Genomic DNA, 24,452 nt, shown 5'->3' with positions numbered 1-24,452 from the left:
TCGAATTTGACTAAAATCACGTAGGGCACTACTACTCCATACTCAATTGCATAAACGAAAATAATCTAAAGTAGCCGAGCTTGAATTGTCACTAACAATTTAGCTAAGAGTAACTGTAACTTATCTCACCCTCCAACAACGTTACTGTAACTAACAATTACACTAAGAAAGAATTGATGAGAAATTGATCAAATTACAAGTTATGGTATCATCAGAATCGAAGAATACTCCGTGTGAATTAATGAGCAAGTTGTGCCTATGAGCAGCATATGTTGCATGCAACTATCGCTGCTTGAATGCAATGTGATTCCATCTCCATCAACTAGTCTAAGAAGCTATTAAAGAGCCACCAATTTATATTATTCCCCCTAAGATTTTCACATGATACAAGCTGCTAGATACCTATGAAACTTCAGTAGCTCCTACAGCCACATGATTTTTTTTTCGGAGACCATGGTTATGCAAACCTAGATTCTTGATTGATCATGGAGCCATGATCGGTGGAACCCTTCACTTCACTACCTGTCTAGCCTAACAATGAATTATACACCCACTAATTGTACATAGCATATCCATACAAAGTAGGAAGGAGCTCATCTTGATACTTGCAGACCATTATCCGACACTTGATTCCTGGTGTAGAGGATAAATTACCATCATCTTCGATGCCTTAGAGATGCGACTGAAATGGCAATTAGGTTTTAGCTTCTCCTGCACAATTCGAGCACCTGAAACATCTAGTACACTTTGAGATTTATGCTCCTAAGTTCCGTTGGAACTTGAAGAAATCGCACCATCTTTGAGTTGCTGTAATAGACCTTGCAATGTCCTCTGCAGTGCATCAGCAACCAGCCTCAACCTCCCTTGGCTGGTGTCCCCTGCCGAATTACCATTCGCATATTCAGCTGTCTTGGCCATTCTATGCTGGCAATTTTCCCAATCCTCGAGCCTTAACCAGCATGCTCTACCTCCGTGGCTTCCTTCCATTCCACGAAAGGAAACATGGGCATTCTCCCCGAAAGAGTATCGCAGTTTGACTGACACACAGTAAGGCAGCCAAGCAGCTCCGCCCGCAGCATTCATGTGAGGTATATTAGCCAGGTCAAGTACAAAGGTAAGAGCAAAGTCTACCAGATTATGGGCACGATCATGATGTATGTTACTTTTTGCACAAGAAGAGGACTCCACATTTTCATCTGAAACAGCGCCAGAATGATTCTCCAAGCATAACTCGATACGGGACCTCTGGGCAGTAGCTATGTCTCCACCATGGGCCTGTGATAGCCCTTTCTTCCACGAAATTAGCTTCAGGAATTCTTTAAGAACCGAAACAGGCAGCGTAAGAAGTGTGATGAAGGAAGCGACTCTAGAAGCATCATAGGGCTCAGATGCAACCCGCCTGCTAAAGTAGTCACATATCTCGTTGATCTCTCCTTGAGCCAATTCTTCCTGAGCATTACTTTGATTTTGCTGCTGCTGTTGCTGGTGAAATCGTTTCACGCTCAGGACTTGCAGAAGAAGTTGAACTCTGTGCACACTGACAGCAAAGACGTAGCCTCTGTAAAAGGAGAAATAAATCCATTTAGTCAATCAAAGCCAACTTGGAATGCCCACTTAAACTGCAAAAAAAAAAAAAAAATCCAAACAAATAAGTTGGATGAGGAGGGAAAAATTAACTTTTTAGACTGAGTTTACTAGGGTAGAAAGATAGGAGGGGGAGAAAGTGAGAAAAGTTGACAAAATATATATTTGTTGCATTTTCCCTCTCCTCCCTATCCTATCTTTCCACTCTAGAAACTTAGCCTAAATTATTCAAATATCATGATCTCGATTAAAATCGTGAAGCTAACCTTCCCTATCTTGTGGTCTAAAAAATATATCATTGCTAAACCCAGGGGCGAGGCTCATTTTTATTGCATCATGGAAACAGTAGTGACAAATTAATTCACCTCAGCTCAAAAATTGCAGTATAAGGGAACAAGATTTCTTACCCAACAAAAAAGCGCAACGCAGGTTGCTCTTGATCTAAATTCAGAAGAGCCCCCTCATTTTCCTTTAAAATTGAACCTAGAATTTCTTTTAAGAGATCAGGCAACTGTGCAAACAACCACAAGACACCAAGATATTTGAGGATGCCACGCAGCACCTTCTTCAAAGCTGCAAGAGGGACCCAACCACCACCATAACCTCCATCATCTCCGAGTCCAATAAAAGCAGTGTTAAGCTCTCCCTTGACATGAACTGGGAAACCAGTACCTGGAGATATTCGTACCGTGGATATACCAGGAGCCAAGCCTGAAGAGGCTAGCATGGCACTACCAACTCGACTAATGCTAGCACCAACTTGATTTCCAAGAGCAGAGCTTGGTCTTGAAATTCCAGCTCCGGTTGGAACACTTGCACGGCTGGCATTAGGTGCCAACTGTTGTGAGACTGAATTCACATTCAGATTGCTTGGACCCAGTTGCATACCACTTTGTGATGCACCTGAAAAATTGGGCTCTAAAGCATTCAAGCCTTGAGCAACATGTTCCATGATGAATGGCCGAAACTGTGGACACGGCAATGATCCACCAGCTGCAGGTCCTCCTTTAGGAGGCGTTGCTGGTTGTAGCCAAACTTGATCACCAGCAAAGCAACGCATATCCACAGCAAACTTCTTCCGGTATATTATCCGAATCCAATACGGACCTCTCAATACAACTGAGACATCAAAAGGCAATAGAGAACTAGGAACAAGTCCTGGCCCTCCTCTACCAGCAGCAGATAAAACTGCAGCAGTTTGGAGACTGTGACTACTAAGCTGGGCCATTAGTGTAGTGGTTACAGCAGAACCAGATGAATGTTGGATTGAAGAGTTTGCTATCGAGCCATGAGGTGAGACAAAATTGCTCTGCTTCTGTCCAAGGGAGTGGGCAGCAGTAACAACAGGAATACGAGCAGGACGTATCGCACCACAAAGAGCAAGTAAAGGACCAGCAGTAAGACGAATACAGTCCAAAAATGATGCAACTTCACCTCCATTTATGAAATCTTCCAGAAACTGTGTGGATGGAGTTAATTGCATTAAACATCTCATTGAACTTTATCATGCTATAATGAATTAGGGTAATCACCTTATTGATGCAAAATGAAATACTTCAAATACAACCCATTTTCATCTCCAACAGTAAACATCAACAAGGAATATGCAAGTACAATTAAAGGGTTTTTTTCACAATGTACCAGCAAAGCAAACTGATTTTCCAAGAAAAGAATTCATCATATGCATGAAAAAGGTATACACTTCCAGTGAGAACCCATCAAGTGCATCATTTATTCGTTATAGGTGAAAACAATAGAAGAACCGAATGGTGTATAAATCTTCATCAAAAGAGGCTATCTAAACTTGATCCAAATGCAGAAATTTTAGCAGAGCATTTTCATGGCAAATAGCAGTTTGAGCCTTCAAATTCAATAGAAAAAGGTTGAGGCAGCATTCCTCTACACTTATGTCTCTGTCCACACAGGTCTCTGTATAATCATTTTGGTTTGAAAATAAGTTATTACAGGGATGTTATTTTGAGAAATATGTACATACCTTAGTATGTGGCCAGAGCTGATCAGGGGAAACATGCATTGTACAACCTTCCTTACAAGCTTCCCACTCGACAACAAAGTGGACTATAACAGGCATTGAACCGTAGCTAAACCATAGACTCATCAAACCAACTGCTTCAATTTTGAAGGTTTTCCTCATCTGTTCAGATAACTTATCTACTGCTTCACCGGTACCTTTAGTTTGTGTCTTTGAATCAGGAACCGTGTTGTCATCTGACCTATCATCAGTTCCCAAACCAACGAGTTTCCACATCCCACGAGCAAATAATCGAGCATTTGAAAGCCGACGCAGATCTAACATGAGCCTCTGGATGCTATCATCTTCAACACTCTTATAACACAACACAACACCATCTGGGTCATAGTGAATGTGAGAATCAATCTCAGATGTATTGGCGATGCGTACACCAGAACCCCATGAAGTAGTGGTATTCCCTTTATGAAGTTCCCATAATTCCCTGAAGTAAGAATCATTGATTTTCACATCCCAGCACATGGTTCCAGATTTTCCAAGGCGCAAGCATATGTACTGCCAAGAATCATCCCTGGCAAATGGCAACTTCAACCACAAGGTCGATGATGGAATTCTTAGGCCGACTTCTTCGACATAAGAAATATCAAGTGAAGCCATTTGGCTAGTTAACTGAGCATGCTTAATACACAGCGAACAGTGCCTGACAACATGTAGGAGGACAGAAACATACAGATTTGAAGGAGAAACGCCATTAGTTGCTTCAGAAAGAAGATCCCCATATATATGTCCACTCTTTCTGCAAGATAATGGTGAAGAAACTAAAGCAGAAGATGGCTTACAAGCATCAGATAGTTCTGATATTTTCCTCCTTTTATCCTGCAAACAACTTGCTTCTATTCCATGAAAAGATGGACATGACCTAATAAAATCCACCAGGGAGCGAGAGCGCTTTCTTCCCTTTTTCTCATATTTGTGGGCATCATTGTAGTCTGAGGTATATGCTCCAGATTCTGGTGTTGGATCTATAAAATATGGATTAGGAATGAAAAAGGTTATACAACTATACAGTTTAAATAAAAGCCAATTGTTACATAAGAAAAGAATCAGTCACTGAAACATGAAACTTACAAGAATCAGTCCAATTCATCGAGTTAGATCTAGTAACTTTTGAAGAACCAAGCAAGTTGCCAGTTGATGAGCTTTTTAAAATATTTGGAGTCATACCGTGGGTAGAGAGTGGCAAGCCAGTTGTCCGAATAGAAGGAATTGATTGACCTGGCCCGTTCCCTTCAAGCATACTGAACTCTTTTGGTGATTCATCTACAGATGAGTACTGACCAGCATCAGAAAAATATGGAGACTTAGAATTTATGTCTTGATCAGACCTGAAGGTTGACAATTTGTGAATGGATGGGAACCTAACTGCGCTTGAAGAGGAAAAGGAACTCGTAGTATCATTTGTAAATAAGTCTTTTATGTTGTGTGCCACATGAAGCAAATTAGAAGAACCAGGAACTTTTGCAAGTTTATGAACTTGAGATTGTTGTAACTCTCCTTCCAAATTAGGTGGTGTAACTTTAGCACTTATGCCATGGTAACTATTTGCATTTCCTATACTAGATAAAGAAGGCATGTTATGAGACAAGGCCAACCGGTTTGTTGAGGGCAAAGGGACTTTGTTAAACTCAAACACTTCATCAACAACAGATGAAAAGCTGGATTGCACAAATCCAGGAAGCTGGAGAGTGGCTTCTGCTCTAAAATGATGTTCTCCAGCTTGATTAAACATGACAATGTTCGATAAAGAATGAAGCTTCTCCCAGTCAAAAAGGCTGATATTCAGTTCGTCATCAACTATTTGCATTTGAGCAATATCAATTCTGTTACTACGTATTACTTTATTGGAATCATTGGATGAATTGGAGTTTCCATCTGAATCAGATGTAGATTCCAGTAAGATAAAAATTGGTTTAAAATCCTTGTCGACTTGCATCAACAAATAATAAGAATTTGCACACTGAGGAAACCCCATTAAAAGAGAATCTGATCCATCCAATATGGACTTGGGAATCTTTAAAGTGGTCAATGACTGATCATAAACCTGCAGTGCAGACAGCATTATTTAGCATAACATACAAGTTGTAGTGGTCCATAATATCTGTAGAGAAGACCAACAACATTACTGCAACATAAACTCAAGAAAATGAAGGTATTTGGAAAGGACTTTATTTTTCTTTTAAGTAACTAGTGAAGGACAGAATTACGATTCAGTTCGTCGCCTCCTTTTTTTCACAGCCTGCACAATTTCCTAGCTTTATGTTCCTAACCATGATTTGGCTTGAATACATCATAATACCTAAACACATGCAGTAATATAACTGTTTTATCTGAAGAACCACAGAAGTTGTAGAGTGCATTTTCTTTCTAATCACTTCTATAAAAGAATTGATAGAGTACCTGTAGGCCCAAAAATCTCCCAGTTGATGCAAACAAATTGAGAATACTTTTGCTTTTTAAACTTGTGAATACGTCCGTTGCACTAAGGCTTCCTTGGTTTAAAGCCACTTCAAAATCAACAAGTGTAGATGGTGAAAGGACATTCTTTGAAGCACGAAGAAGGAACCTGCCACTCCTGTGTTGCCGTACAAGGTTGATACAACTAAATTAGCTAGCAAGCTTTCAAAGATAATCCAGAAAGCAAAAGTCAAATTGAGAAGAAAACCAAAATGTAAGACAGATTAGCAACTAAATGAGAGATATTGTTGTACAGTTTACACAAAATTGCAAAGTTTAATGTGCGTTAATAGAATAGCAAATTGTTGGTACATTATTGTAGATGCAAATTGCAATAGCAGCTCAGGCAAAATGCATGTGTCCAAGTTGCTACTGTAAAATGATTGATATTGTTTGAAATTAGAATTTTGGCTATCATTAACAAAAAGAATTTCATGATCAAAGCTGACATAGAAATTGGTGTCCGCCTAGAGACTAATCTAGAATTCTGAATTTTGCATGAAGTTTTGGAAAATGAATTATGTGCACCCTCACTATACCATCATAGATGAATGGAAATCAGTAACTAAATATCACAAAACTATTTTTGGAAATGATCCTTTTAGTCGTGGGTCACATGCTAAACAGATGGAGCCTTTGATGCTAACATTTTGGAAGGCATTCACAATGTCAACATCAGATAAATTTCCTCATGGAACCAAGAGATCTATGATTCAAATAATTGTATTTATCACATTCAGTATGATAAAAAAAAGTTAAAAATAAATTTAAAAAAAATCATGTTCCTAGCTGCACCTTAGTTGTTACTATTTTCCAGATATGATAAGCAGTGTATGTCAACTATGTGGATTGGCTATATGGATCTTCTCCTGCCATTAAGCCAAATGTCACAATAATTTGCTACAAATAGTAATTGTCCAAGACATCAAATCATTAATTAAGCTAAATAAGATTTTATTTCCTCTTCATTTATCACTCTCATGAAACTCTAAATAATTCAACTAATCTATGGAATTTACATCACTGTAACTTATTTTACACTGGGGTTTCACCAAATTACTTCGAATATAGCTAGAGTCTGTGGCTGCATTCAATACACTACCTAATTTGTGTCTTATAAAAACAACAACAAAGTCAGATACAGCACCTAAACTCATATGATTTGCATTTAAACCCATTAAACCACGTCCTCATTTGTGTCAAATCCCCATGCTGCATCAAGTATGAAAATCTGGAGCTTGTCTAAATCCAAAGCTAGGTGCAACCAGCCACATAAGCGCACACCTATTCATGTTCAGGTATATATCCTGCATTAGACATCACCTAAGCACTTAATCATCTTCGGTCATGTATCCAGCATTAGGTGTCGCCTAAGCACTCATTTTGGCTTAGGCAAGGCGAGAGGCATTCTTGCTGGGGAAATACACCAGGAAAGAAAAATAAATAAAGTTAAAATTAAAGAGAGAGAGAGAGAGAGAGATAGAATAGTAGGGTCAAAACTCAATTGAAATGGCAAACAAGTCTAGGGCAAACACAAAATGGGTTAAGCTAGGAAGATTTTATAGGCCTTATAGACTGTCAGAGACTTGATTTCTTATTCTATGTAGCAGCCAAGGCATTGCCTCTCCGACCAGGACTCAGCAAAAAGGTACTACTACTGCCACCACTAGTAAGGTCACTAAGGAACTTGATTTCTACCAGCATCAGCCCACAATTATGCATTCTCCTAAATCCATGAAATGTAGAAAAGCTATATAAGTTATTGAATACTAAAGCCAAACTGACTAATCTCCGAATGGCAAGATTATTAGATCTGTACATTCACTCTGTCAGGTATTACTGAATCAGGGGTGCTATGTCTGATACATTGATATAATAGACATTTGTCATGCATGATGATATATTATCCAGAGCATATCCCTTGATGTTCCACCTATCTGTCCCCATGTAGAAACGCAACCAAAATGGTTGTTCTGGCAAATGATTCTCAATAAAGTTGATAGTCAGGAAGTGACCTGAACTGAAAACAAAACAAACATAAAGTATGATTCCTGAAATCTTAGGGTAAAAAGATAAAATAACCTGATATTTATTCCAAGGGTAATAAATGACATCCCACAGGCTCGCACTTTCAGTACTTCATCCCCACAAGAATCCTCAATACTAAAGTTTTCCATCTGCAGAACATATTGGCAAAACATAATTATATTTTAATGAGATGGAAAGCATAGAGCCCTCCATATAAAAGTAAGAGAAAAAAATTGAGGGCATGTTCACAGCATCAATTCATTTGTTGTTAAAGAAAATGATACCAAACATACTAGCAATGTCAAAAGAACCATTTAGGGATCTCTAGTAAATAGGACACACTAAAAGACTATCCAGAATTTTTTTGACACGATAATCACATTGGTCAGATGGTAAGTTAAAAGTTTCACTTTTCATCTTAATCAACTACTTATGCAAGTATGAATAAGTTGAAAATATGTACAATCAAGCATTGATATAACAATCAAGTTATCAAATTAAACTTTTGGGAGCAAAACATTACCACAGACACATAAGTTTAGACCTTAGGCTTTCTATGTCATTCCAAGTAGAAAAAGAAAAAACACAAAAAATGTTGTAACCATTAACAAAGATTAGAAGCATGTGGATTTATAACAAAAAATGCAGTGATGTACAACAACATGAAATGCCATTTAGCCAATAATCTATTACTGATGTACACCCTGTGGATGAATCCTATATTGAGTTTTCATCTGTTAAAAAAATCGTGTATAATTGTGCTTGTAGGTTTAAAGTGCAAGATGCTATCATTAAAGTGTTGCTAGTAAGTCTCAAACATAGATTATAGAAGACAAGAAGAAGGTCTTATATACACAGAATGAGAAAGAAAACGATCTTGAAAAGCCAAATATCCTACTACATACCTTTGTCAAATCTGAATCCATATTTCCATCTTGCTTCAGCACAACATCACCTGAAGCTCGACAAATGTTAATACTTTTATTCAACTCTCTCTGGATTTCAAGTAGACGTGTGTGTCTATTGCATGCAATAGCTCTTAGAAGGAGTTTCTCTACATCAATGCAACTTTGATCAAGAGAAAAGGTAGCTTCTTTCCCACTACAGGGATCCAATACGAAAGAACTATGTAGACACTTAATTTGTGTATCTTGCCATGGTTCAATTTTGAGAAAGGGAGATGAACCAAAATCAGAACCTTTATCAGCTTCTAACCAATAAATAATCTTCAAGCCAGGAGTTTTTAGGCTAGTTGAATCAAGTTCGCCATCTTGAATTAGTTGTGAAGTACCACTAGTCCCTCCTTGTCCTGTACTACCATCTGAAATAAGTTCATAGCGTACAGAATCCTTCCACCTACCTTGACGTAGTACCTGAACTTGTCTGACCACAGTGTCCATAACAAGGGCAACACATAGTTCATGCAGAACCGTGTATAAAGTTGAGAAAGGATTTTCAGCAACAGCCATTCTGCGCTCAAGATCATCTCCAAGAGCATATCTCCGTGATTCTTCAAGCTTAACAAATCCATTTTTCTCCCCAACAAGCAACTCTAAGTGTAGTATCCTCCATAATGATAGATGACCACGATAACCCAAGGTAAGGTAAACCTTAAACTCACCATCCACATGGAGAACAGCAGTACCATTAGAAACAGTTACTTCAGTTATTTCTTTTGGAAGAACAACCTCCAAAAGTTTGGATCGGAGGATTGCGTCCAATTTCTTTAAAGTAGGCTTTTGCTCATCTTCAGAAAGTGTACTCTGAATATTTAAATCTTCTATGCATTTCGGTAGCTTTCGATAACTCCCACTGAGGAGGACCTCAATAGCAGATGGAACATCAAATACAGGAGCACGAGCATGTTGCAGCCCATCATGCATATAAAACAAAGAATCTGCTGTTTGGGTAAAACAAGTATCATGGCTGGAAAGAGTTGCTGCAAGTTGCTGGCAATATTGGATTAAGGGCGCCTGCACAAACCAAAATAATTTTATGTTAGACAAATGTGCAGTTTAGATGCCAACACTGCATCTTGATCCTGAAATCAAATTATCAAACATCAAAACCAGTTCATTATATTTTACCTTCAAGCTAACATAAAAAATAAGCATTTGCATTACTGATAGTTCATAATTCAGTAATTGAACTTAATACACCATGCATGCTAACTAATTGGGAGGAAAGATCAATTGATGATGTTCAAATAAAAAACAACGGATTCAGCACCTTCTAAGAATCACATGTCAACCTGTACCACTGAGCACAACAATCCTCAGCTTGGTAAGACCAAACTTGATGATGTAACAAATAATTGTAAGATCTACCACAAATGATGTAGTGTTGAACAACATAAAACTTCCATCACCAAACTAACAAAATAAATATCATTCTTCACAAATTCCCAAAAAAAACTAGTGATTCCAACTCTATCATCAATGAAAGCAATCAGATATTTTTTAAAACACCATTGTCCATCACAAGATTAATAAAATGACGCCATGCTAATCAGCCAAATTCAAGAAAAGTATCATATGATTTACATCCTAACCTATAATGCAAAGATACCCTCCTCCATCTTCAGCAACATCAAGAGTAAAATATAGAATTGCACCCAGTCCAGGTTATTTAAAAATCATAATCATAACTTGGATTCTAGTTGTATAACAATAAAAAATAGCACTACTAATAAGATTGGAATATTTCAGGAGGTGATAATGTAGATGAATATGGCCAACATACATGATTATCATCGTCGTCGTCAAGCCACATTCATCAGATGCACATGGTGAGCATACATTATTGCCAAAAAAGTAAAAAACTAGATAATAATACATTGACAACCCAAATTTTTATACACAAAAATTGCCACTTATCCATGTACGTAACTCTTACTCTAGCTTATATCGATCTCACATTTGCAGTGTGATTGCCATAGGCTAAGTGTGGCAGCAGTTATCTTTGTCACTTGAAATGTCACAAGTTATCAATTGATCAATTCTTAGTGCTAACATAAGTTCAATTTTCACAAAATGATGTAGGATTACTTTTATTATGTAGATTGAATAAAGCTACAGTCTCAAATATAAACAAACTTTGTTGAGCTCTTACCTCCTATATTAAGCACTTTTACCTCAAACATTGACCAACATCACATGTCTTTTACAGTCTTGTGAAATAATTAAGATCCAAAATGGTTTCACCTTAGACTAGATTCGAATTTGACATGCCATGACAAAGAAAGCAACCATCTTTGACTTGAAATAGCAGATCCGATAGCCAAGACACAAAAATTGTTTTTTTAAAAGATACGAAGAGAAGGAAAAAAGAAGACTGGTGCATTGTAGGGGAATAGTGAACAGTTACAATGCGACAGCAAACAATTCAGCTACAATGATTCTCATAGGTATTTTCAATGATATCAAAACATCAATTGTTTCTGCTCAGGTGCTAATTAACACAAACAAGATTCAGCCTTTTTTTCTTATCGCATCACGGAGTAGAAAAGAACAGAAAATTATGTTGGAGTGTAGAATTCAAGTTCATACTAAAATATGTCTGGACGGGGAAAACACTCCACAAGATGAATTATGGTTCTTCTACCGAAGCATATCAGATTCTTAGACCACTAAATTCCCATGGTCCGAATAAACTTATAGGATAAACCGCCTTCGGACATCAAATCTTTCTGCTCCAGCTAGAGGCATAACATTGGAACCAGAGGCAACGTGCAAAAGATTCCATTCAAAAACCCCAGGTGGAAAGCCATCTTCTTTCAATCGGTAAAGAAGCAGAACAAGGGAGGCAAAAAAAAAGAGAGAGAGGAATGGCACCTGCTGGCACCACTTGGCGAGCACGTGGATTCGCAGCATCCGCTGCTGTGTCTTCGCGATGAACTTGAGGATGTCGATCTTCTTGACGGAGTCGGATCGCTGGTCCTCCGCCTGCCGGTACCGGTCCACCAGCTCCTTGAGCGCGAGGTAGGAGGCATCCGTGGCCCTCCGCACGAGGGTGGAGAACTCCACAGTCTGCTGCCCCAGCTCAGCCGCCATCACCCTCCAAGCTGCGAACCGGCGCCTCCCTCCGATCCTCCGGCGGGGGCGCCGCTAGGGTTTCGATCGCGAGCCCCGAATCCGGTAGAGTCGATTCAAACGCCGGAACCCGAGAGGACCGACCTCGGCGCCCTGCGGCGAATTCTGCGAGCCCCAATCGAAGCTTCGCGCCGTTCGACGACAGAGGAAAAGCCCAGAGCGGACAAATCGCAAGCACGAGCGAGAGTCGCAACGCAACAGAAATTAGAGAGAAAGAGAGGATTCAAGAAAGGAAGAGGTGATTTTAATTTTATAAATGGCCGAAAAGACTGGTCCACGTGGGATTCCCTGCTTTGCGGCGGCCACCTCATCCCCATTTTGCACCAGGCGTTTGATTGGAACTTCTGTTGGACCTACGAAGAAAGCGGCGTAGGAAAGTGGGTACCGGTTGGAGTCTGGCGCTCAGTCATCCAAACGCAGAGCCACATTTCCTTTTCTGTCGCCACTTCGTTTGCAAGAGAGGAAAATTGTAATATGAATCCATACATACTCGTCCCATGATCATTTATGTAAATTAAGAAAGTATAGTTGATTACTCGACTTCGTCAGGATTCGAACCCTTAAACTACTGCAGAGCCACATTTGTAAGTCCTTTTCAATGTCGCCACTTCACTTGCAAATTTTCAGTTGAAATATTGTATTCTGGTTGATGTTGATGAATGAATCCAAAATGTTTACTAGCTTTATTTAATGATTATTGTGATATTATTACATTGTTCCTTTAATTTGTTGATAAAGGTATTAAATGTGATGATAAAGAGAGAATATAATAAATAAAAATATATGTATAAATAAAATGATAATACATTATTAGTTGGAGAGGACTCAGGACGTACAAATTTAGTTCTTAATTGGCTGATAATAAAAATTAGGAATATTTTATTTAATTTTTTAAATTGCATCTAACGCCTTTTTATTTGAAACTTTGCCCCGCATTACACTCTAAAGCTTTTTAATATTATTTTTTTTCAAAAATAATAAATACTATATATTTAAAAATACTTGTGAAATAGTATTAAAGTTTATGTCATTCATGATTTGCCCAAATGTTGGGAGCTATATATTTAATTAAATCTTACAAAACTTGATTAAATCATTTGAATTTGCTTCTTTATATTAATCTCTCTTTTCCATTGGCTTCTCATCTTATAAGACAACGTTGGTCATTTAATCACCCAAATGGGCAACAGCTCGAGCTTGAAGAAGAGAGTCATCGAGGTGATGAAGGTCGACGGCACCATTATCATTAAGCTGAACTCGCCGGCGCCGGCCGGGACCCTCCTAGCCGACCACCCCGACCATGGCCTCTTCGACGCCAACGGCTTCAAAGGGTGCGGCCTCGATGCTGCTCCGCCCCGATGACTCTCTGTTTCCTGCTCCGCCCCGATGACTCTCTGTTTCCCGACAAAGTCTACTTCCCTGTGGAGCTGCCGGACTGGTGGCGGCTGCGGGCTTGGTCCGATCGAGGAGATGCGGTTGAGCGCTAAGGAGAGGATGGAGAGCCTATGTCGCTCGCTTAATTAGGTCCGTGTCGGACGTCGTCGTCCGGCCAGCCGCCGCCGTCGGGGTAGAGGACGTTGGAGAGGCGGTGAGGTTCGAGGTGAAGCTGTCGAAGGGGCCAAGTGAAGAGGTTCATGAAGGAGAGTAGAGACTCCGATGAGGTGGTGGAGAAGATTATTGAGTTCTTCCGCAGCGGTCAAGGACTGCGGCCGAGCTCCGGTGCCGGGGAGTGGACGAATGGAGGTAATTTTACAGTATCGTCCATTAGATTAAGGAAACCTTCAATTCGACACTCATTAGAGGTCTTATGAAGGAGGTCCACTAATCAAAATTGTTCATTTGATAATCTAATTATTAAGCTCCATTAGTTCTCTTATTAATTCCCTTCATCAAGGTTTGCTGACATGGCCGATGAGATTCTTGTTGCCTAATGGCCATAATTCTCGTACTTATTAAATTATCATATCAATATTTTTTAATTCAAATAGGAAAAAACATTTAAAAAAGAATTATTGTAACATGGTGATCAAGAAACTAAATTCTCTTTTCTTTACAGTTGCTATATAAAAATATTTATTAATTACATATTAATAGATGTGGAATATTCAATTTTTATATATATTCTAAATTCTCATGTGGGAATCATTCTCAACTTTAAACTTTCATTTCCCATAAAAAATATATAAAAATTTGTCTTTTTATTCGTCTAAATTTATGACAAATTAGTGCTAAATAATTATTCATAATTATAATTTAAAATTTCCTCCGTTCATTGAATATGTGAAAATAATAACGGGCCGGGCCTCAGCCCAGCTACTGAGTACTCGAAAGCCCACTCAATTTATGCCTTAAAATTTCAAAGTAACTCAAATATGATCTCATTTAGAAAGTATTATTAACACACATTCACATTTATTTTAATATTAACATTCATTCACATTTATTTATATTTTATTTTTTTATAAAATTTACTCATTAATTATGTTCAAATAATTGAATGCCGTAAGGGGGTGTTTGGTGAGGAGTAATCTATGATTACCTTGGTTATCTGTCTAAAGTTATCGTTGATAACCTTGTTTGGTTTAAGTTATGATCGATTCCCAAGTAAGATAACATTACCGCCACATCAGCAAATATGTTATAATCCGGTAATGTGATTACCTTGGCAGCCTATAGATTTTCTACGATTCCAGAGGTTAACAACATTTTTTCCATGATTACCCCCCGATTTTAAAATTGAATTAATTAAAATGTACACGAAATCTAATTAAAATTGAATAAATTATTTCAATAAATTTTAATTTAAATATTTATAAATTAAAAAAAATTATTTTAAAATTAAAAAATAAAATTAATGAATTATATTTATTAATTTAATAAATTATTTTATTAAAATAATTATTTTAATGAATTATTTTATTACAAATATATATATATAATTTTAAAATATAAAATTAACAAATTATATTTATTAATTTAATAAATTATTTTATTAAAATAAATTTTTAATGAACTATTTTATTAAAATAAAATTATCATATTATATTTATTAATTTAACGAATTATTTTATTAAAATAAATATAAATTTATTTTAAATTTAAAAATATAAAATTAAGGAATTATATTTATTAATTTAATGGATTATTTTATTAAAATAATTATTTTAATAAATTATTTTATTAAAATATATAAATTTATTTTAAATTTTAAAAATAAAATTAACAAATTATATTTATTATTTTAATATTTTTTTATTAAAATAATTATTTTTAATGAATTATTTTATTAAAATAAAATTATCAAATTATATTTATTAATTTAATGAATTATATTAAAATATAATTGAATATAGGGTAATATAGTAAATATAAAACTGGTTATGTTTTATTCTTTTCAAATAAATAAAGTAAACCAAACAACATTAGGTTATATTTTATGTCCCATAACCTTGGTTATGTGATTACCAGACAATCACATAACTAACGTTATACATCATAACTTGAACAAAACACACCCTAAAGTGTTATAATACTCATTCATATTGATTATAAATATCAATTGGGTATTATAATATTTCTATATTAATATTAACGTGGATGCTCTAATAAATATAGTTACGATATCAATTTTTCCATTTAAAAAAAGTGAATTAAGTTAGATGGTCGGAGAAGGCACATAGTTTTGTCGATAGAAGTCTGATTGAATTAGGTAGCATTTCGGATTTCTCTAAACAAAATAATTGCACCGAAAGTTTGATAAAGAAGAAAAAGACAGGGCCTTTTTCGTTTTTTATCCATAAACTTTGTTTCTCAACCTTTTTACATCTGGCTATATATAATTTGTTTTTTTTCAAAAAGCAACACTGTAAACATAAATCAATTTTATGCTCCGATCACTAAACCTTTTCTTTGCGCTTGAAATTGTTTTCTTTTTCAAATATTATAGATATTATTAATTAATAATATTTATAAATATTAACAAGTTAAACATGTATATATTTGTTTAAATTTATGTGATTTGTGATATATGATATATGATATTGTATTCAAATAGAGAAAATTTTAAAATGTATTTTGTCAATGTCTTCTAGTCCTTTCAATTTATTAGTATTAATTTGCAGTTTTAACCTTTTTCCCCTCATTTTCAAAAAATATATATATATAATTTTCCAAACCTTCTATTTTTTTCACAAAGTAAAGAAAGTTAAACATATATATTATATTTTAATTTTGAATAAATCGAATTCAAAAGATATATAACTTGCATCTTGCTTATTCAGAAATAAAATAATTTAAATCAAAAGGAAAAGGAAAAAGTATATTATTTATTCATAGATGGAATTGGAAAGAAAAAGAATTATTCTCACTAGTATTTTAAAAAATGACTAAAACTCAATTGTTTTTTAATTATTATGTTCCCTTCCAAATGAAAAAGATTTCATTTTTTATTTTATTTCTTACCTTTTTCTCTCCAAACACATTGTTTAACAAAATATGTTCAATGAATTTAAAACATATATATATATATATATATATATATATATATATATATATATATATATATACGTATTTGCAATTAAAAAGATATTTCTTGGCGGATAAGTAAATACGTATTTGGCATACATCAAATTCTTGCTGTTTTATTTTATTTTAAAATTTTATATTTCTTCTTCCACTCTCTCTCCCTCGCCAGCCATCGGCCATCGCCAGCCATTTTGCTTACGCTTCGCTGATGAGAATCTCCGCCGCTCGCCGCTCCGCTGCCTCCCGAAGCACTGGAAACTTCAACCTCCGCCGCACCCGCCTCCTTCTCCAACTGCTCCTAGTGCTGACCGTCATCTAGTTCTCTTCTTTTTGTTAGAGCCACCGCCACAAATGCCTCGACTTTAGTTCTCAAGCACCGTGGAAGGCCGGATTTTGATTTTCTATATTAGGTTTGGATGTATGGTACTCTTTTATGCGGGTTCGTATTTGATTTTGGATGTACAAAGCTTGGATTTTGAGACACTCCGTGTGCGCTTGGTGTTCCATCTTTACGTTTTTGGTTATTCGTAGGCAATTAGGTTATCCTCGTCGTCGCGTGGAGAAATTTTAGACTCCTCCGGCAGTGTGGATCTAGGAATGTTGATATTACACCTCGTACATTCTTATTGTTTCTAAGGATAATCGGTAATTTTGTAATTTTTTTATTTGTTTCTTGCATTGTCTCCATTTGTGTTTTCCGAGAGATTTTTGTTGGAAAACGAGGGGAAAATTTGTGACTAGAAGTTTAGTAGCGAACTGCGAGGTTCTTTTTTAATAACCGAAGCAGTTTCACTCCTCTTCATGGGAGTTTTCAGTTTCTCGCTTCTTGATCTGCTATCAAAAGTCAGATCTTGGGTAGGTGTTAGTCTGGAAGCCATCTCGATATTTTCTATGCCATCCCATGGTGATCATGCGATTTGCTGCAAGTGTGGGCAATTGCCATGCCGGAAGAGATCTCTTAGTGCTTCCGCTAAGCCCAACGGAGTAGATCAACAACCTGTTTATTGTAACTACTGCTTTCGAGGTAGAAATGCAGTTCTGGCGGCACGGCCTCAGTGTATTAGAGGAAGCACAAAACTCAGCTCTTTTCTCTCTCCGGAGGAGTCATGGCAGACATGTTGCCCATGTTCTTATCGCTCTTCACCTAGCAGGTTGTCTTCTCATTTTTATGAGTTTTGTCTATGTATTTTGATATTTTCAGATGATTCATAATTTTCTCTTTTTTTCTTGTATTAGGAACAGGGAAGATGATAATGAGGGAAAACGGCATTTTAGTCCTATTAGTGTGTCGTCTGACGATTCTTCTGATATAGATTCTGTTAGTTTAAGTACTCATAACGAGCCCTTCTACTTCAGTTCAGCGAATTCGAGCCCTTTGGATAGTCCTAGTAGGTTTGTCCAGCAAGGGTCTGGTTCTCCTGGCCAGTCAAGAAAGGGTAGGGTAGACACTGAGGATTTTCTGGAAAAAAATTCAGAATCTACATGCATCAAGATTGACAGCAACAATAAGTCAAAAGTCCAGAATTCTACATGTCAACTTAATTTTAAAAATGATGAAATCTTTTACCCTCCTCCCCCAGAGGATGAGGGAGGTTTGCTGGAAACCAATTGCTTTGCATACTCTGATGAGGATGATAGTGTTGGCGAGTCAGATAGGCTTTTAAGATCCAGCAGTTTGAATGGTGATCCATTATATGCTAAAGATAAGTTTAGTAAAATCAGCAAGGAAAATTTGTGGCTTACTGTTCATGGGCATTTTATGGCTCTTGTATCTCAGTTATTAAAGGGAGAAGGCATTGACACAGAGAATGATTTGGAGGGGCAGAACTGGTTGGAGATAGTATCTAGATTGGCATGGCAAGCTGCTAATTTTGTGAGACTAAACACCGTCCAAGTAGGTAGCATGGATCTTGGTGATCATGTGAAAGTCAAGTGTATGGCATCTGGAAGTCCAAATGAAAGGTATAGTTTTTAGCTTTTTCTTCTGTAAACCCTATTGTAGTTAATCTGGGAACTGATAATTGTTCGCTTTCACACAGCACTCTAGTGAAGGGAGTAGTTTGCACTAAGAATGTAAAGCATAAACATATGATCTCAAAACACAGAAACCCAAGGTTGCTTCTTTGGGGAGGAGCACTTGAGTGTCAAAAGGTTCCAAACGAACTAGCATCTTTACAAACCCTTCTTGACCAGGTTATGCCCTTAGTCATTGGTGTTTCTGAGTATTAGTCCTTGTTTCAGTCACTCAATATCAGCTCAACTGCTACATGCACAGGAAATTAATTATGTGAAGATGGCTCTTTCCAAGATAGAGGCGCTTCATCCCAATGTGCTTATCGTTGAAAAAAGTGCTTCTTCATATGCTCAAGAACATATCTTTGGCAAAAAGGACATAACACTGGTGCTAAATGTCAAGAAGTCTCTTTTGGAGAGGATATCACGGTGTACAGGTGCCCAGATTGTTTCCTCCATTGATTGTGTTACACCAGACAAGCTAGGGTACTGTAACATCTTTCGCACAGAGAAGGTGTTTGAAAAATTCTCATCTTCCACGCATCCTAAGAAGAATTCAAGTACAACCTTGATGTTTTTTGAAGGTTGTCCACGACGTTTGGGATGCACGGTATACTTTCATTTAGTCCAGCCGCATATACACGTTTATTATCTCAGTAAGCTAAGCCCTATTATATTCTAATATACTTGACATTCTATGTCATCCAACCCAATGCATGAATCTATACAACTCAACTCTTCCTTAATGTTTCAAAAAGGTTTTTTTGTTGATTGACAATGCCATTTTGCTACACCTAGCATTTCCTATTATAATATTTAGTTGTACTTGTAAGCATTTTACAATGATTTTTTTCCTCATATTTTTGCTATGTAGATTGTATTATAGGAACTAGATGTTATTAAGCTCTTTACCTTGCTTATGGGCGGAGAATAATTCTAGCTTGACTTCTAGTACCTGGTGTAAAATGGTAGAAGCTAATGTGTTTTAACTTTATTTTAGTGGAGTGGTCAACTGTAACTCTGCTCTGAACTTAGCCTACCCGTTATAGGTTCTTTTAAGAGGTGCAACCCATGAAGAATTGAAGAAGGTAAAACGTGCAGTTCAGTATGCAAGCTTTGCAGCATATCATCTATTGCGAGAGATCTCATTCTTTGCAGATGAGGGTGCTATGCTTCCTAAACCTCCAATAAAGCCTTCGGCTACCATACCTGAGAAGTTTAATGAGGTTGATGATTGTATTTCTCTACCTGTTGAAATTAGAAATTGCCAATGTTCAATACTGGAAAAATCAGCCCTTGACAGAAGCAACTTAATCAGTGACAAGAAATTGAGATTGGATGATACACACAGAAAATTTTCATATATAATACCTGGTGATTACTCCATGAGCACTCATGAGAGAATATTGGTTTCCTTATCGAGCACTAATGTTGAAACAGGCATAGTTTGTGAGCGTGCCCAACTTTTTCGCATTAAGTTCTATGGTAGTTTTGATAAGCCGTTTGGTAGATATCTTCAAGAAGACTTGTTTGATGAGGTAATTGATTTTCCAATGTATTAAATTCAAATCTTCTTCTGTTCTTCCCCCTTCTTATATTCTGCTCTTTTTTCGCTCTTCTTCTTCAGGCATATTCTTGTCAGTCTTGTAAAAAGCCAACGGAAGCACATGTTCGTTGTTATACTCACCAACAAGGCAGCCTCACCATATTGGTTAGGCGACTTCCATCTATAATTTTGCCTGGTCATGATGATGGAAGGATATGGATGTGGTATAGATGCCTCAAGTGTGAGAAGGACATGGATGGAGTCCCACCATCTTTACACAGAGTAATCATGTCTGATGCTGCATGGGGGCTTTCCTTTGGCAAATTCTTGGAGCTTAGCTTTTCTCGCCATGCAACTAGTAACCGTGTTGCAAGTTGTGGTCACTCTCTCGGAAGAGACTGCCTTCGTTTTTATGGGTATAATCTTTATGAGAAGTTCAATCAAACCTTAAATTCAAACTGCAATCAAAATTTCTACTCTTTTAATGTGGCAGGTGCGGAAACATGGTTGCCTCCTTTTACTGTGCTCCTGTAGATATATTCTCTGTTTGCTTGCCATCAGCACTTCTGGATTTCACTTGCCCAGAATGGCTACGACAAGAGGCAGCTAAGGTAGGCAGTTGGCCTTTGTCTATCAGGTAACACTTTGGGCACCAAATATTGATGCTTTAGTAACACATTATGATTTTACTTCCATAGGTCTTCAATAGGATAAATCTCTTGCATGACAAAATTTTTGATGCGCTCGATGCAACTGAGCGAAAAATAACTGCATCTGAAGATGTAGCATTGAAGTCTGACATTCTCAGGCAAATTATGTACCTGAAAGATTTGCTTAAAATGGAAAGACATGGGTACTTTGTATGTACAAATGCAACTGTCCGTTTAAGTTTTTTCTTTGCTCTTTTTGATATACTGTGAACTACAATTTGACATATCTCTCCTATATGTGGTTACAGGTCCTTCTTCAACCAGTTATATCTGGAAAAATGCACCCATCCCAGGTAAGAGTTGACATTATGGAGCTTAATTGGTTGAAACGTGCAGTCTTACTTGATTTTTACATGTGGGATCGTCGACTCTGTTTATTGGACTCATCTAGCAAAGAAAAATTGTATTCTGGACTTGATCAAAAGGTCATGAAGTTTCCATCTGAGACCAATCTTAGACAATTGAGAGTGAAAGTATCTTCAGTGGATGAGACATCACATAATATACTTGGCGAAATTACTACAAAGTCCTTACTCTTTTCAGGATCTTCTCCAGGATCTAAGTTCATGAGCCGGCATGAGGATCTCAGCTTGCAATTTTGGTGTAACAAGGACAGGTCTGAATCAGCTGAGGGTTATGTAGGCTCTATCTCCAGTCAGTTCAGTGGGGGAGATGATAGGTCAATGTGTTATGACAGCAGAATTGAAGTATCGGAGAATTCATTGCCACTTATGTCTGAACTATCAGATAAGATTAAATTGCGATTTAATGATTCTGACCAGTTATCGGTGGATCAACTAAATGATCCTGGCGCATCTGGATTTTCAATGGAAAAATCATGCAACTGGAGCTTAATGACTCCCTCAAGAGCTTATTCATTTGATTCTGCTTCTCAATTCCGTAAGAATTCACACGTGCATTTCTTTCCAGGCTCCATGCATTTAGCTCTAATGAGATCATTTGATCCAGCTGGTAGTTTTACTAGCATGGTGGAGGATCCGGTTAGAAGCATGCAAAGAGCCTTCTCTTTTAGTTCCCCAAATGCATCTTGTGGATTAAATGGTCTTCTCAATCACACACCTTTACATCTATTCCCTATTTTGGAAAAGCTGACAGAAGGGGCACGGTTCTTTCTGCCTCAAACAGTTCTTGATGGCACTGTGATTGCAGTTTATGATGATGAACCAACCAGTATAATATCCTATTCCATGTCATGTGAAAAATATTGCGACTACATCACATCTAACTTGGATGGAATTGAAGACTCCAATATAATGGGTCAAAGAAGTGATTTCACAACAAATCCTGAAGGTAAGCAGTCATACCCTTATTCTCATTCTGATGGTGGATCTGATGTTCCTCAGTGTGATTGGGTGAAAGCATCATATTGCAAGGAAACACATTTCAGAATTTCTTTTGATGACAAGTATTCGATTCCTTCCGACAAAGTTAAATTTTCTGTTACTTGTTACTTCGCTAAGCAGTTTCACAGTTTAAGGGAGAAATGCTGCCCAAGTGAATTTGATTATATACGTTCGTTAAGTCGCTGCAAGAAATGGAATGCCCAAGGTGGTAAAAGCAATGTTTATTTCGCCAAGTCATTAGATGAAAGATTCATCATAAAACAGGTCACAAAAACAGAATTAGATTCTTTTGAGCAGTTTGCACCGCATTACTTTAAGTATATGATGCAGTCTATGAATGATGGAAGTCCAACCTGCCTCGCAAAAGTCCTCGGTATATATCAGGTTAGAACCTACTACTTCCAATTCTCCTTGGACATTTGTGGAAAAATTGTCACCCTTATTACTAACCTGATATAATATGTAAGGTGGGAATCAAACATTCAAATGGCATGAGGGAAGTCAAGATGGATCTATTGGTTATGGAAAATGTCTTTTTCAAGAGGAACACCTCGAGAGTGTATGATCTCAAAGGCTCTCTGCGCTCCCATCATAACCCTGATAAGTCGACTAATAATCCAGTTCTGCTGGACACAAACTTGATAGAGACGAAGCCCATATTTCTGGGAGGCAAAGCAAAGAGAGAGATGGAACGGGCCATCTGGAATGATACTTCTTTTCTTGCAGTAAGAAATCTTATCTTCTCCATTTTGATCCTAAAGCACCTAAATTTCTGCATGCTAAATGCATTTGCTTGTGGACATCAAATGTATGATTTCTTTCTCTTATATATAATACATATATAATAGAAGGGGAGTCTTGGCGCAACGGTAAAATTATTGCCACAAATTTAAGATTTGAATGGCGTGTCTCAATTGATGCACATTGTGATGATTTTCCTCTTTTCCCTTGAAATCATTCAAAGCATCTGATGTTTGATATTTATTCTTAATTTGCATTACTTTTTCTCTCGATGGTACTAACACATACATTTGCACCGTTTGATGGTTACATGTCTTTTCTGGATTATGATTTGCTTTCGTCTTCCTCCTTTTGCAGTTTGTCAGTGTCATGGATTGTAGATCTATTCATTTATGCCTTAATCCGACTGATGTCTTAAAACTTACCTATGCACCTCTTGATGTTTGTTTATATTAAAGCTTTTCTGCTTTTTTTGGCCCTTACACATGATTTTGGATCTTTTAATTTACAATTGAGCAGTTTTGCCGTCATCTCTGCAGTCCATTGGTGTCATGGACTATTCATTGCTTGTCGGCGTCGATGAGACACAAAACGAGCTCGTCATCGGAATCATAGATTTCCTGCGGCAATATACCTGGGACAAGCAACTAGAGACACTGATAAAATCATCAGGCATTCTCGGCGGCCCCAAAACTTCAGCTCCCACTGTAATATCGCCACTGCAGTACAAGAGAAGGTTCAGGAAAGCCATGTCTAACTACTTCCTCACTGTCCCCGGTGACTGACCGATCAATTCTTTGTCGGTGAACTAGATGTCAATCAAACACAAAAGCAGTTCTTCTGTTGTTTGTTTAAAGAAAAGAAAATTTCTGTTATTTTCTGAAGATGAAAGGATACAACGACAGAATAAGCTACTTTTGGACATGGTGAAAGCTCAACAAAATGCTTCATTTCATGGTCTATTATTTTCTGAGGCAAAAAGAGATCTTTGGAATTTCATATATTCGATGCTGTAGATTTTGCCATCAGCCATTTGTTCAGTGACGATTATTACGACATAATTTTTATTTTTCGACATTTTTTAGCACATATAAGTAAAAAAATTTAAGCATTTTTTGTAAGAATGCTCTTTAGGATTCTAAAATTTGCTAACCAGCCTTTCAGTTTTCTTCTTTACAAAGTGTAAAGACTCGATCTGGTTTTTAGTAAAAGTATGGACGTTTAAGGACTTTTTTTCTTTTTATTTTAAAATGTTCGGTGGCAGTGCTGCAAATAACTCCAAATCAACATATGCAAGACTATGTATATAAATGTATTTTATTAAAAAATAATAAATAAATAAATAAA

General features: G+C 36.9%; 2 protein-coding genes across 2 annotated transcripts; one reads left to right on the top strand and one right to left on the bottom strand.

Moving 5' to 3' along the window:
* Nucleotides 1–173: 173 nt before the first annotated feature.
* LOC141821225 (mediator of RNA polymerase II transcription subunit 14-like) lies at nucleotides 174–12,409 on the bottom strand. Its single transcript, XM_074708625.1, has 8 exons — nucleotides 11,950–12,409; nucleotides 9,022–10,089; nucleotides 8,171–8,265; nucleotides 6,032–6,206; nucleotides 4,703–5,675; nucleotides 3,581–4,596; nucleotides 1,992–3,043; nucleotides 174–1,558 (listed from the first exon to the last, which is right to left on the bottom strand). The coding sequence occupies exons 1-8, from the start codon at nucleotides 12,166–12,168 to the stop codon at nucleotides 763–765; spliced, it is 5,394 nt and encodes a 1,797-aa protein (XP_074564726.1). The 5' UTR covers nucleotides 12,169–12,409; the 3' UTR covers nucleotides 174–762.
* A 4,507-nt stretch (nucleotides 12,410–16,916) lies between these two features.
* Nucleotides 16,917–24,248, top strand: LOC141821224 (putative 1-phosphatidylinositol-3-phosphate 5-kinase FAB1C). Its single transcript, XM_074708623.1, has 11 exons — nucleotides 16,917–17,882; nucleotides 17,974–18,693; nucleotides 18,771–18,924; nucleotides 19,007–19,354; nucleotides 19,794–20,282; nucleotides 20,372–20,706; nucleotides 20,784–20,901; nucleotides 20,989–21,150; nucleotides 21,249–22,748; nucleotides 22,832–23,089; nucleotides 23,645–24,248. The coding sequence occupies exons 1-11, from the start codon at nucleotides 17,533–17,535 to the stop codon at nucleotides 23,888–23,890; spliced, it is 4,680 nt and encodes a 1,559-aa protein (XP_074564724.1). The 5' UTR covers nucleotides 16,917–17,532; the 3' UTR covers nucleotides 23,891–24,248.
* Nucleotides 24,249–24,452: the final 204 nt, after the last annotated feature.

This window comes from Curcuma longa, chromosome 2, assembly GCF_044706935.1.
Source record: "Curcuma longa cultivar G26 ecotype Majalengka, Jawa Barat chromosome 2, ITB_CL_G26_1.1, whole genome shotgun sequence".
Classification (NCBI taxonomy): Eukaryota; Viridiplantae; Streptophyta; class Magnoliopsida; order Zingiberales; family Zingiberaceae; genus Curcuma; species Curcuma longa.
Note: the sequence above shows the minus strand (reverse complement) of the source record. Positions and strands in the feature narration are given on the sequence as shown.